The 13,301-nt window shown below is 55.2% G+C and overlaps 6 protein-coding genes across 6 annotated transcripts; 5 read left to right on the forward strand and 1 right to left on the reverse strand.

Moving 5' to 3' along the window:
- Window positions 1-349: 349 nt before the first annotated feature.
- LTR77_000236 (uncharacterized protein) lies at window positions 350-2,241 on the reverse strand (the record flags this gene model as incomplete). The annotated part of the gene is made up of 4 exons (XM_064797503.1): window positions 350-966; window positions 1,017-1,084; window positions 1,218-2,050; window positions 2,104-2,241. 4 exons carry the CDS (start codon window positions 2,239-2,241, stop codon window positions 350-352), a joined length of 1,656 nt encoding a protein of 551 aa, XP_064663737.1.
- Window positions 2,242-3,361: 1,120 nt separating this feature from the next.
- LTR77_000237 (uncharacterized protein) lies at window positions 3,362-4,118 on the forward strand (the record flags this gene model as incomplete). Its single annotated transcript, XM_064797504.1, has 3 exons — window positions 3,362-3,421; window positions 3,472-3,593; window positions 3,641-4,118. The coding sequence occupies 3 exons, from the start codon at window positions 3,362-3,364 to the stop codon at window positions 4,116-4,118; spliced, it is 660 nt and encodes a 219-aa protein (XP_064663738.1).
- A 489-nt stretch (window positions 4,119-4,607) lies between these two features.
- On the forward strand, window positions 4,608-6,623 carry LTR77_000238 (uncharacterized protein; the record flags this gene model as incomplete). Its single annotated transcript, XM_064797505.1, has 3 exons — window positions 4,608-4,698; window positions 4,752-5,129; window positions 5,182-6,623. 3 exons carry the CDS (start codon window positions 4,608-4,610, stop codon window positions 6,621-6,623), a joined length of 1,911 nt encoding a protein of 636 aa, XP_064663739.1.
- Window positions 6,624-6,891: 268 nt separating this feature from the next.
- LTR77_000239 (uncharacterized protein) lies at window positions 6,892-9,273 on the forward strand (the record flags this gene model as incomplete). The annotated part of the gene is made up of 1 exon (XM_064797506.1): window positions 6,892-9,273. One exon carries the CDS (start codon window positions 6,892-6,894, stop codon window positions 9,271-9,273), a length of 2,382 nt encoding a protein of 793 aa, XP_064663740.1.
- Window positions 9,274-9,826: 553 nt separating this feature from the next.
- On the forward strand, window positions 9,827-10,726 carry LTR77_000240 (uncharacterized protein; the record flags this gene model as incomplete). Its single annotated transcript, XM_064797507.1, has 1 exon — window positions 9,827-10,726. The coding sequence occupies one exon, from the start codon at window positions 9,827-9,829 to the stop codon at window positions 10,724-10,726; it is 900 nt and encodes a 299-aa protein (XP_064663741.1).
- Window positions 10,727-11,501: 775 nt separating this feature from the next.
- LTR77_000241 (uncharacterized protein) lies at window positions 11,502-13,295 on the forward strand (the record flags this gene model as incomplete). The annotated part of the gene is made up of 3 exons (XM_064797508.1): window positions 11,502-11,898; window positions 11,969-13,178; window positions 13,238-13,295. The coding sequence occupies 3 exons, from the start codon at window positions 11,502-11,504 to the stop codon at window positions 13,293-13,295; spliced, it is 1,665 nt and encodes a 554-aa protein (XP_064663742.1).
- Between the last annotated feature and the right edge of the window lie 6 nt (window positions 13,296-13,301).

A 13,301-nucleotide genomic window follows, 5' to 3' on the forward strand; every position in this document is an offset into this window, starting at 1 on the left:
CACTACCAGTAGATGGTATTGTACATGATCGATTGAATCTTCACGTCTTGTTGAGTCTACTACGATGAGTCTGAAGAGCCCACAACATGCACCATCTCCATTTGCTCTACTGCCACGGAGACCTCATCTGTCCGACAGATGTCTTCCACCTCCTCTTTGTAGCAACTGTCCTAGGCTCTTGGGGCTCCTAGAACTATGAATTGCACCCTACATCTTAACAAAATGCCTCACATTCTTTAGGAAGAACGAGCAGATGATGCAAACGCCACCGAAGGCGATGCTCATCCAGTATCTTTAAAATCATGCATCAGCTTGTGGGTTTAGGAGAGTGAGACCAGCAAGCAAAGACTTACGGGTACCGATAAGCCAGTGCAAAAGCTTCCTGTGTAGCGCCAACAACAATATCGAAAGCCGGTTCACCCTGCAGCTGCTCGGGGACAGTTGGCACTGAAGCAATCAGTGCTCTGAGCGCATCGAACTGCGCGGTGCCAGCCAATCCGATCATGCCGGTGATAAGCTCCACTTCGGTCTCGGGGGCGATGCCATTGAGGACGATGGCAGGAGCTACGATGTCAGTAGCGTACTGCTCAAACTCGTGGTAGAAGATGTTATAGTAAGCAGTGAAGCCGATCGCGCCACCGACGTAGCGAATGCTGAGTGTGATGGCCGTGATGGTGCCAATAAGGTGGTGGGGGCATGCGAGCTGGGCCACTATGGAGCAGGGTATAATCACTGCACCCACGCCGAGAGAGGCCACAGTCACCACACCGTAGACAGTGGGAAGGTTATCGGTCCTGGCCACCGACATTGCACCCGTCCCGGCTGTCATCAGGACCGTAGAGAAGATCATGAGGTAGGTAGTGCGGCCTTTTAGGATGGGGATACAGATGAGCGCGGCAGCGGCCCCGATGATAATCCCGAAGCCTATAGGCAAGGACCGAATGCCAATCTGGACTGGTTCGTTACCTAGGGAAGAAGTCAGCAAGTCCACGTCGATCCGCTGCCAGGAAGCATACCGTAGACATTGTACACTTGGGTCGGCCAGAAGAGAAGTAGGACGAAGAAGTTGGCGCCGCTAAAGAACCTAGAGTGAAGGGTAGAACGGTCAGCAGGTGTCTCGATGGTTTCAGGGGAGGTGAGAAGGTCTTAGAGCGCCGCAATGAGCTTAGACATTGGACGTGTCTCAGAGAACCCTTTCACCCATCAGTTTGACGAACGTGATCAGGAGGATTGCTGTCATCGTCCGTTTGTGTTTGCTAAACAGAGCAGGGGGAGCCATGGGGAACTTGGCGAACCGAATTTCCCACACGAAGAAGCAAATGATGAGGGCGATGCCGATTATGAACGGCGCTAGGACATGAGCACTGCCCCATGCATATTGGGATGCCCCCCATTGTAACCCCAGCATGAACATAGTGATGCCGAACGTGCTTAGGAGGCCGCCCACATAGTCGACCTCGCGGAGAATCTCTTTTTTCGGGCGGGAAGGCAGCATCGAGGCCGGGTCTCTATAGAAGACAACGCAGAGGATGAGACCGATGAAGTTCCAGAGTCCTACAAGGAGACCGACATATCGCCATGTGGAAGCTTCGGTAATGAGTTTGGCCCAGAGCACCGAGGGACAGAAAGGCAGAATTGTGAAGACGACTCCGCCGATGTACGCGCCTCGCTTCCGGATGGGAACCATTTCTGCTGTACCGGCGAGAGCGATAAGTTCATTCAGTCCCGCACCCAACCCAGAGATCACTTGCCCGCCTATGGCAGTGTTCATCGTGTCGGCAGTCGATGTGACAATGGGTCCAATGATCAGAAGAGTCTGCCCAATGGCCGCAATGACCCGTCGTCCAAACATGTCTGAGAGCGCGCCCACGAACGGGCATAGAGCGGCGTTGGGGATCAGGTAGCCGATCACCATCCATAGCCAGCGGTCGACGCCGCCTATCTCCGAGTAGATATCTGGCAGGACGCCGCCGAAGAGGAAGAGCGGGATTTGCGAGCCGATCCACAGGAACGACATGGCCAGGAGTGAAACGAAGAGACGAGGGTTCATCTGCAAACGATTCTGGTTAATCGTGAAAGACGGTGTTGTCCGAGTCTACCCACGCTTTGATGAACATTGGGATTGTCCTCCTCCTCGACATTGTGAACGGCCTGGTCGCTGCGTTCGTGTCCGTATCCAGGGGTGGCGTGCTCGACCTTCGAGTCGGCATCGCTGGACTTCCCATCGCGCATAGAGTCCATCATGGCTGTGTTGCTTGAAAACTACAACAAGGTCCGTATAAATCGGCAGGCGAGATGGAAGGAAGAGAGCGGCCACACGGTGAGGGAGCGTCGACCGCTCGACGCCTTATTATCTTCATCATGCTTAACCTCCGCGGACTGCATCGACATCAGGGTCGAAAGGATGCCTCGGTCTTCCGGTGTCGAGAGAGTTTGCAAGTGGTCCGGAGGGGTTCGAGAGGAGGAGCCAAGCAGGCGACCGTTGGAGACATCATGGAGGTGGTACGGGTGAGTGTCGACCACGGACTGGTGGCCATATGGGAGGACGCCTTGGCTCCACGGGGGATTGCGGGGGACGGAGATAGACCTCAGGTTTTATCCAATGAAATACAAGTGGTTTCATCTGGACCGAGGTGTGGGGGCGCCTCGGACCAGAGATTAGAGTTCTGTATCGATGAATCCTTAACTCAACCTGAACCCAACCCTGGAATCCTGCATGATCAATGGGACGAATACAGAGGTGTGCGGAGATGGCTTGGACACGTTCTGGTCTCCGCCAGTCTCAAAGCGGTCGTGTGCTTCCGCATTGACAAGAGAGCGAGGAAGCTTACGTAACATGAGCACACCCACGCTTCACGTGCCGGCCTTTGACTTGGAATGCAGAACATTACAACCACACTGTGGTAAATACCACCATTCACGTGACCATGTGAAGGCACTTGAGAAACACTCGGGCGCACTTGGGATGCTTGAGATGCACGGACATACCCCTCAAGCATCGTATATAGCCCGGAGCCTCGCTCAAGTGAATGAGAATCAAGTTTCCCACGAGATTCTTCCGCAACACTGCAGTGTCGATTTCATGTGTCCGTTGTTCATATTGTACGCGAATCCACAAGCTACCTAGTGAAGCTACCAGAGCGAACCCTTCTGGAACGTATTCTTCGTGCTGATGGCCGGATAACAACTCCCGTCCTGACCGGCAATGGTCGTCTTGATGAACGCCTTCGTCTGCATGAGTAGAGAGACTATAGGAGCTCAGTCATTCCGTTTTACCATTCGAGACCGAATAACTCAACATTCCTAAACATTTGATGATACCGTTTGTTCTCTGAACGACCCCCAAAAGCAGCCTGTCAAGATGTCAAGGATTATTGTTGCTGCAGAGCTACCGACAGCAAGCAGTGAAGCACGGGACGAAGTGAGTGCATCCTCAAGCAGAAGTGAATAGGCACTGACTGTCTCTTCTAGGTGATCGAAGCATTGACAAAGGTCTCCGTCTTCTCGAAACAACATGAACAAGGCGTCTTGAACTACATGATCTGCGTCCCAACCGACACCTCTGACACAACGACAGTATGGGCTATCGAAGTGTAAGCTACCCCTTCCCAGCTCTCCACCGTACCACTAACAACCCCAGCTACGCGGACAAAGCAGCCTTGGACGCCCACATGGCCTCCGACGCCACCAAGGAACTCATCTCCTTCATGTCCACCAAATCCGTCCTCTCCGGCGCCCCAACAATCCGCCAGCTCTCCTTCCTCAACGACCTGGACTTCGTCAAACCCTCTGCCGCCGACCAAAAGGACCCCTTGATCGTCTTCGCCGACATTCAGTTCTCGTCTGGTGAACGAGACGGCACGCTCAAGTACTGGAAGCAGAACCTCGAGAGCTCCAAGGAGGAGTCTGGATGTTTTGTGTATGGGTTCGCGCATGATGAGGCGAAGCCTGATACGCTGTACACGCTTGAGGTGTATGTGAGTGAGAAGTACTTGTGGGATGTGCATATCAAGGCGCCGGCGGTGCAGGAGACGATTGAGAAGACTAAGGATCTGAGGACGGAGATGAAGCTGGCGAAGTTGCAGCTCAAGGGTGGTTATGTTGCCAAAGCCGCGTAGAGGTAGCGATGGTAGTGTTCCGTATCGTGTAGAAGAGCAGTCGGACGTCTCATCATGTTCATGTGCGTAAATGCTCCAAGCAATCAAACAGGTCTTGCTCGTCGCAGGGAAAACAGACTCCATAACGGTCCTGTCTAGATGTTTGATCCCGAGTTGTAGGCTTCGTTCGGTACATTCGGCTCTCATGGCTGTGGTTGGGGTCCTGTCTGGAAGCGCGGCCGTCAGCGCTGAATCATTAGCGCATCCCATGCAGGTACCGCTGTATAGCTGTTGACTCCGCAACAGATCAGTTCCGAGGTGCCACTGTACCAGAGAGTCGTAGTGGGTGGTATATAATCGTGAGATGTCTTGCAGGTGTTCCATAAGTATTGAGCTGTAAGCAAAGGTCATCCGCACTCAATAAACCACCTGAAACTGCAGGCCAGCATCATTCAGATCATTGCAGATATCCTTCTTATTTAGTAATTTCTTCCTCAGCAAGCAGCAGCCATGGCGCCTGTAAGCTGGAGCCAAATGAACGGCGACACGAACGGCGACAGCGCCCACAAGCGTCCCATCCGGATCGCTGGCGCATCCGGCGGTAGGCCCCTCCTTGCCACCCATCCTACGGACCACCCACTGACACTCATCCAGGCGTCTACGACCGCAAACGCGCCATCCACGACCTCGCCAAAAACGAAGACGTCGACGTAATCACCGGCGACTGGATGTCCGAATGCAACATGACCCTCCGCGGCAGCGACAAACGCGACAACCTCCTCAAAGCCACCATGAACTCCGGCTCCACGGTCGCCAAAGGCTACGAGCCCTACTTCCTTGATGAGCTGGACTACGCGATGCCCTGGCTCGCGAAGAACAAGGTCAAAGTGGCGGTGAACGCAGGTGCGAGCGATGTGCACGGGTTGGCGGAGGAGGTGAAGGGGCTGATGCGGAAGCATGGGGTGGAGATGAAGGTGGGGGTTGTGGATGGGGATGATGTTACGGATGCTGTTTTGGGCCTTTATAAGAAAGGTAGCGTAAACCGAAAGATGGTGTGAAGATGTCTTACTGATGCTGCGAGCAGGAGAACCGTTTTACAACTTGCCTGCCAACAAGGCCATCCAGGACTGGGGCTATGAGCCGATCTGTGCGCAGTGCTATCTCGGTGGGACGGGCATTGCTGCGTGCTTCGAGGGTGGTGCAGACATCGTCCTCTGTGGCCGTGTTGCGGATGCCTCGGTGACTGTGGGTGCCGCAATGTGGTGGCATGGCTGGAAAAGAGAAGAGTTCCAACCGCTTGCAGGTGCTCTCATGATCGGACACATCATCGAGTGCAGCACATATGCTACCGGCGGCTACTACTCCGGTTTCAAGGATCTTGCTGGTAAGGACCTGGACATGGGATATCCGATCGCCGCAATCGACCACAAAGGTGAGGCGGTCATAACCATGGAGCAGGGCAAAGATGGCTTGGTCACCCCAGCTACGGTCGCAAGCCAGCTGCTGTACGAGATCCAGGGGCCACTGTACTTCAACTCCGATGTCACCGCATCCATCGAGGACATGCACCTGAAAGTCGTCGGAGAGAATGCGGTGCACGTGAGTGGAGTCAAAGGACTGCCTCCACCACCAACAACAAAAGTCGGCATCACGGCCAAGGGAGGCTGGCAAGCCGAGTTTCACTTCTACCTCACAGGCCTGGACATCGAGGAGAAGGCCAAGATGATCGAACGGCAGACACGAGCGCAGATGGGAGAGCACGTGAAAAAGTTCTCCTGCCTCAAGTTCATGATCGCTGGCGCCGTGCCGGAAGATCCGCAATCGCAGGAAGAAGCTACTGTTGATCTCAGAATCTTCGCTCAGACGCGAGACCCAGGTGTGCTGTCCGGGAACAACTTCGTGGATAGCGACAGAGGCTCCTTTGCCCGCTTCTGCATCGAGAATCTCCTGCAGAGCTATCCTGGCGGAACCATGGCTCCAGACATGCGGACTGCTATTGGCCGGCCGTTCTTTGAGTATTGGGTGAGCTTGATGCCGCAGAGCTTCGTGAAAGAGACGGCGCATCTTCCGGACGGTACAGTCATCGAGGTCCCAAACCCAGCAACCACACAAGAGTATCCGCGAGAGCAGATCAGCTACGATACCAAGGACCCAGTCGATTTGAGCTCCTTCGGTCCCACGACACGGGCACCAATCGGCTACGTGGCGATGGGACGTTCAGGCGACAAGAGCTCAAACTGCAACTTAGGTCTCTTCGTACGTAATGACGACGAGTGGGATTGGTTCCGTACCATGCTGTCGACCGGCAAGTTGCGAGAGCTGCTCGGCACGGACGATGTCGGGGGCCAAATCGACCGGTGCGAGTTCCCGAACATTCGCGCCGTCCACTTCTTGCTGAAAGACCATCTCGATCGCGGGTTCAACTCGACTTCCAGCTTCGACAGCTTGGGCAAGAACGCTTGCGAGTACATCCGGTCGAGGTATATTGATATTCCGAATAAGTTCCTGGAAAGGGGCAGGATATAGGACTTCAGTTGAAAGCATACGTAGCCGGGAAGCCTATTCATATTGTTCTCCGATCTCTTCCTTAATATGTCCCGCGTATGTGCTTAACTCATAGATGTATACGCCGCAAAGGTTGATGGATGAAGAAGAGATGAGAGATGGATGAAGTTCAATGTTGGCTTCTCTGGTCACGTGTTCGCTTCACTAGCGCGATATGGGCATCGCGTCAACCGCGTTCATTAAGTTTGACATGTGAACGACACCTCATAACGTATCTGTACGAAGTGAGATGCCACCAAAGTCCAGCAATCGGAATATTCGAGACTTCTTCAAGCCATTCACAATCCCGAAGAATCGCGTGCCGGTCAACGACACCATCGAGGATGAAATCATTGTCGCATCACCTTCCAAGCGACCAGCCGTGGGGGATCGCATCAACACATCTGTGTCAGCCAGTACACCAACAAAACGACCCCCAGGAAGACCGCGAAAAGACTCTCCGCGATCAAGTAATGCTGCAACACCGACGAAGCGATCACCCACAAAGCGATCGCCGACGAAGACACCAAAGAAGTCGCCAACGAAAACGTTCCGACTGCCTCAGCTCGACGACGACACCGATGATCCACTCGTCCATATAAGTCCGGCATCCTCTCAACAGCGCAGCATGACTGCGGTGGAAATACCTGCGCCTCGTCCTCCCCCTCCACAGCCCAAGCGCGAAATGGGCGACAAGGCTGCAACCACTTCGTTCTCCTCCATCTCGACACTGTCAAGCATGCCGCAGAGTTCCCAAAGCTCGAGCAAGCGGATACTCAAGAATGGGATGCAAGCGGTCACCAACTCCGACTCTGGCAGCGCGGACAGCGACAGCAGCGACGAGCTGGCGGACATTTCCTCTTTCGTGCCGAGAAAGAAGAGGAAGATAACACCGCCACCCGCTCTGGGACGAGACGCAAACCACGCGATTGAGATTCCAAGCACAGTGAAGCCATCACGGCGCAGTGGTCGCATATCAGATGAGGACCGGAAAAGAGCCACGCCCAAGATGATACCTTCGCCTCCCCGCACGGTGTACAAACATAGTTTGGCGAACATGATCAAGCAGCAGAAGAAGCATGAGAAGAGCGAGGCGAGGATACAAGAAGCCGAGGCAGCTTTTGAAGCAGCGAGGAAAAGACGGGAAGAAGAGCTGCAGAGGGCTGGGGGGCCGTCGGCTGGTCTGCAAGCTGCCACAGCAGATGATAGCGACGAGGGTGAGAGGATGAAGCTCGCGATTGCTCGGACAGAGGCGATGCAGGGTGAGCAGCAGTTGTTTTACTTTCGTGGGATTAAGGAGCCTGTAAGGAGCGCCTTCCCGGGAGAGTCTGGCACGATTTGGGAGAGGTATCGTAACAACGACAAGGCGAGGGAGCAAGCATTCTTATCTGGATTTGTGGCCCAACTTGCGGACGCCAACAAGCTACCGGATGACATTGCAGGATGGATTATCGAACAACTACCTCATGAACCACGACAGGACCTTTGCGAAGCATATGTCGAGGTTCTGCGTGTTCTCTCAACGAGCAAGAGTCTGGACCAGCGAGTCTCGCCGCGCCTCACCACCTTTCACGAGTTGGCCCACCTGGAAGCTTCGCATACATCGAATACTAGCATGCCGAAAATGGATCCAGAACCCGCTTCTACACCTTTGCCGGACACCGGAACGCTGCCTGGCTTACGGCATGTCTTGCACGCTTTACGCTATGTGCACGCTAGGCGGCATGATCATTGTGCTCCAGTGGCGGCAGTACTGTCAGAACTGATTCCTGCACTGATCGATGTGCGAGTGACGAAAGACACCAGTCTCTGTGAAGATGTTGCGGATACAGTTGAATGTATTGTCGAAGCGTTCTCGGATAAGCCCTCCTTCGAAATACTGTGCAAGCGCGTACACAAAGCCTGCGCAGAACAGACCCAGCTCTCACCACTGTTGCATTGTCGAGCGATAGCAGCCATGCCTGCGCGCTCAAAGCAGAGTCACCACCTCCGCCGCATGCTCGCGCTCCACCACGTCACAGACAAGCGATCACCAGAAGCCTACACACTAGATCTGAGCTCACCTCAATGGGTCGACATCATCCTCTCGCGACTCAAAACAGCACCCGAATTCGCCATCAGCGAATCGTCCGACTACGCCTTGCTCAGCGCCCTCATCTCCGTCCTCGACATCGCAATCGACGCCGGCTTCTCCGACTTCTCGTTCCGCCAGCACCGCACCCGCACCTCCAAACCAATCAACACATTCGCCAAAACCTCCCCATGGGCGAAAGCAGAAGCGGAATTCAATGCCCAGGTCGACGCTCTGGTGGCAAAACTACGATCAATATCCAGCCGGATTCGCGATGCAGGGACTACGCATCTTCGGCGCACAGAGGCGAAGGGTGCTATCGATTGGCTAGTCTTGAGGCTGGAGTTTTGCGTGCGGACGAAGCCGAAGCCGAAGGGTGGAGTTTTTGGGGGTGGGATGGGGGGACAGAGGGAGTTTTTGAGTAGGTTTTTGAAGCACGCTGGTGGTGGCGAAGACAACGATGCGACTGTGGTGCCAGTGGAGCAACTGGGCGATGGAAAGGTGGATGACAGCAACGATGAGAACGCAGGTGCTGGTGCTCAGTCTGACGGTCCAGGCTGAGCACGACGCTGCACCGTAATGCAAGATCAAGGCAAGACACAATGTGGTACAACGATCACTTCGACTGGCTCATCGCGCTCGTGCCAAGCTCGCAAGGCAATGACAAACCCAAGGCAACCCATCTTTGAAATCTCCGGAATGCTTCCGCGCTTATACCGGTCCAATACTTCGACCGTACCTCATCATGTTTCTCCGTCTACTCTAAGCATTCCAAGCATATCAGCGGCCCTTAGGAAAAGGTTGCGGTATATGTCCAGACGACCGCGTCCAGGTCGTTGAACGTCTGAGTCGTGCCGTGTTGATTTGTCAGGAACAGCTTCATTGCAAGTGGAGGGAGGATAGGCTGAAAGGTGCATCGGGGTGATTTGTGACCGTGTCCGTATAGACGAGAGTATTGATGAGCGACGATGGGGCGGGTGGTAGGAGATACAAGTACGGTCTCCATCTTCTGCACATTACTATCTTCTTCAAAGCTCCATCATCCCCCAGCACCAGCATCTCTCAAGCCAAAACAACTTCCCAACCTCCACTTCCCAACAATTTCACAACAACCATGGCCCCCATCCACAAAGTCGCCCTCGCCGGCGCCTCCGGCTCCGTAGCCCAAGCCTTGATCCCCGAACTCCTCGCCTCCGGCTTCGACCTCACCGCCCTCGTCCGCCCAAACTCCACCAGCACCCTCCCCGCCTCCATCCCATCCATCCCAGTCGACTACACCGACACCGCCGCCCTAACCACGGCCCTTACAGGCTTCGACGCTCTGATTTCGACCGTCGGCTCACCGGCCATTCACCTGCAAACGTATCTGATAGATGCATGCATCGCCGCCGGCGTCCGTCGCTTCATCCCGAGCGAGTTCGGCTGCGATACTGAAAACCCTCGCGCCAGGGCTTTGCCGGTTTACGGACCGAAGGTGCAGGTGGCGGAGTATCTTGAAGAAAGAACCAAATGCACCCAAACGACGTACACGTACATCTTCAACAACGCCTTCCTCGACTGGGGTATCGAGCGAAAACTCCTCATCGATCTGCACGCCAAGAAGATGCAGCTTTTCGACGGTGGAGACCGGCCATGGACGGCTACACCACTGGATTTCGTCGCGAAAGGGGTGGTGGGGGTGCTGAAGAGGGAGGAGGAGACGAGGAATCGGGCGGTGCGGTTGCATGGGGCGAAGGTGACGCAGCGGCAGTTGCTGGAGGTGGCGAGGAGGGTTGTTGGGAGCGAGGGGTGGACGGTGGAGGAGAAGGGGAGCGAGGAGATGGAGAAGGAGGCGTATGAGAATTTGAGGACGGAGCCGGGGAATGTTATGGGGTGGGTGATGGGGTTTTTGTGTCGGGCGATTTATGGGGAGGGGTTTGGGGGGGATTTTGAGGGGGAGAATGATAATCAACTGTTGGGGTTGAAGTCGCTGGGGGAGGCGGAGGTTGAGGAGGTTGTTAGGAGGTGTGTTTAAAACACGGGTGGTTCTTTAAGTTCTCATGGTAGGAATCAGGCTTCTGCGAAACACTTCTATATTGGAACGACATTCACCTTATTGTAACTTACCTTCCTTCGCTGATGAGTTGTTTAATAAACTCTTCGAGTAGCCAGCATCGCAGTCGTCTCGAGACGTCTTCCTGCTCATACTGCTGCACAATCTTCGGATCGATTACGAGTCGTCAGAACAGAACTGCCATATCCACGATCGACCAGCGGGCAACATCGACGGCTATTGCGGTGTCAGTCTCATTGGTGGAGCGGGCGCTGCGGGTGTTGCGGCGTTTTCTCCCGAAGATATAACTGGAGTCGCGAGACCGCCGTGTTAATTGAGCGATTTGTTGGTCGTTGATGGTCGTTATGCCGTCTTTGACCGAGGTCTTGAGGTGTCTGGATGGCAAGGCATATCAGTGTCCCAGGACACATGAACAGCATGAGTGAGACGAGATGAAAGCAACAAGACGCAAAGGGAGATGGGAATAGCGAAGCAGCTGCATCATCGCCCAGAGGCTCGAGCTCTCCCCACACAAACGTTCGCTCCCCTCGTCCGCCCGCCGGCAGACGATGAGGTCGGAAGCATGTGCGGATGCTGATCGCGATGGCCTCGGCAGCTGCAGAAGCTCAAGAATGGCAGAAGCTATGGCTCGTGACGACATATAACACCACGTAGCCGACCGTCTCTCGTAAGAATATCTCCATTCCCTCTTCTCCTTCCATTTCCACACTGTCATCCCCACACCACATCAAGAATCATGTCCGCCAGCGAAGCCAGCAAGGCGCTCACCAAGCCCATCAACCCCGACCAGATCCTCAAGGACGTCGCACTCCACGGCGCCGTGAACGACCAGACGAAGAAGATCATTAGCAAGGATGCCTCAGTCTTCTTAGCAGTTCTGCACCGTTCCTTCAACCAGAGGCGGAAGGAGCTCTTAAATCGACGTCTGCAGCGCCAGGCAGAGCTCGACAAGGGCGCTCAGCTTGATTTCCTGCCAGAGACGAAGCATATCCGTGAGAACGAGGCATGGAAGGGCGCACCGCCAGCTCCGGGGTTGGTGGACCGCAGGATTGAGATTACGGGGCCGACGGATCGCAAGATGGTTGTGAATGCGCTGAACTCAGACGTGTGGACGTATATGGCGGACTTTGAGGGTGTGTATATTGCGAATGTGTCTGTACGGCAAGCTGAAAGGGACGCATACTGACGAAAGATGAAACATAGATGCCAGCGCACCAACATGGGACAACATGATCAACGGCCAGCTCAACCTCTACGACGCCATCCGAGGTCAAGTCGACTTCAAGCAAGGCGAGAAAGCCTACAACCTCCGTACCGACCGCGTCCTCCCCACCCTCATCGCACGACCACGCGGCTGGCATCTCGAGGAGAAGCACTTCACCGTCGACGGCGAGCCCATCTCCGCCAGCCTCTTCGACTTTGGCGTCTACTTCTTTAACAACGCCGAAGAGCTCGTCAAGCGCGGCCGAGGCCCTTACTTCTACCTCCCCAAAATGGAATCCCACCTCGAAGCACGCCTCTGGAACGACGCCTTCAACCTCGCCCAAGACTACATTGGCATGCGGCGCGGCACCATCCGCGGCACCGTCCTCATCGAAACCATCACGGCCGCCTTCGAGATGGACGAGATCATTTTTGAACTCCGCGACCACTCCGCGGGCCTCAACTGCGGCCGCTGGGACTACATTTTCTCCTTCATCAAACGCTTCCGCCAGAACTCGCAGTTCGTGCTCCCGGATCGCGCGAGCGTCACCATGACTGTGCCTTTCATGGACGCCTACGTCCGTCTGCTGATCAAGACCTGCCATCGCCGCGGCGTCCACGCCATGGGCGGCATGGCGGCGCAGATCCCGCGCAAAGACGACAAGGCCGCCAACGACGCCGTCATGGAATCCGTGCGCGCGGACAAGATGCGTGAAGTCCGTGCCGGACACGACGGGACGTGGATCGCGCATCCGGGTCTCGCCCCAGTCACTGCTGAGGTTTTCAATACGCACATGCCGACCCCCAACCAGATCTTCAAGCGCCGCGACGACGTGCACGTCACCGCCAACGACCTGCTCAACACCAACGTCCCCGGCAAAATCACCGAAGACGGCATCCGCAAGAACCTCTCCATCGGGCTCGGGTACATGGAAGGCTGGCTGCGCGGCATCGGATGCGTGCCGATCAACTACCTGATGGAAGACGCCGCTACGGCGGAAGTCTCGCGGAGTCAGCTGTGGCAGTGGTGCAGACACGGTGTGCCGACCGAAGGAGGCAAGAAGCTGGAGAAGGACTATGCGTTGAAGTTGTTGAAGGAGCAGACGGAGGAGTTGGAGAAGAATGCGCCGAAGGGGAATAAGTATGCTGTGGCGAGCAAGTATATGGCGACGCAGGTTACCGGGGAGGATTACGATGAGTTTTTGACTTCGTGAGTTCCTTCCATTATTTACAAGCACGAGTGGACGGCATGCTGACTGATTGCGACAGGCTGTTGTACGACGAGATCACGAATGTGAGTGGCAAGACTCCTGCTGCGAAGTTGTAATGGGCC

The sequence above is a fragment of the Saxophila tyrrhenica genome, assembly GCF_035928015.1.
Source record: "Saxophila tyrrhenica strain CCFEE 5935 chromosome Unknown scaffold_1, whole genome shotgun sequence".
Classification (NCBI taxonomy): domain Eukaryota; kingdom Fungi; phylum Ascomycota; class Dothideomycetes; order Mycosphaerellales; family Extremaceae; genus Saxophila; species Saxophila tyrrhenica.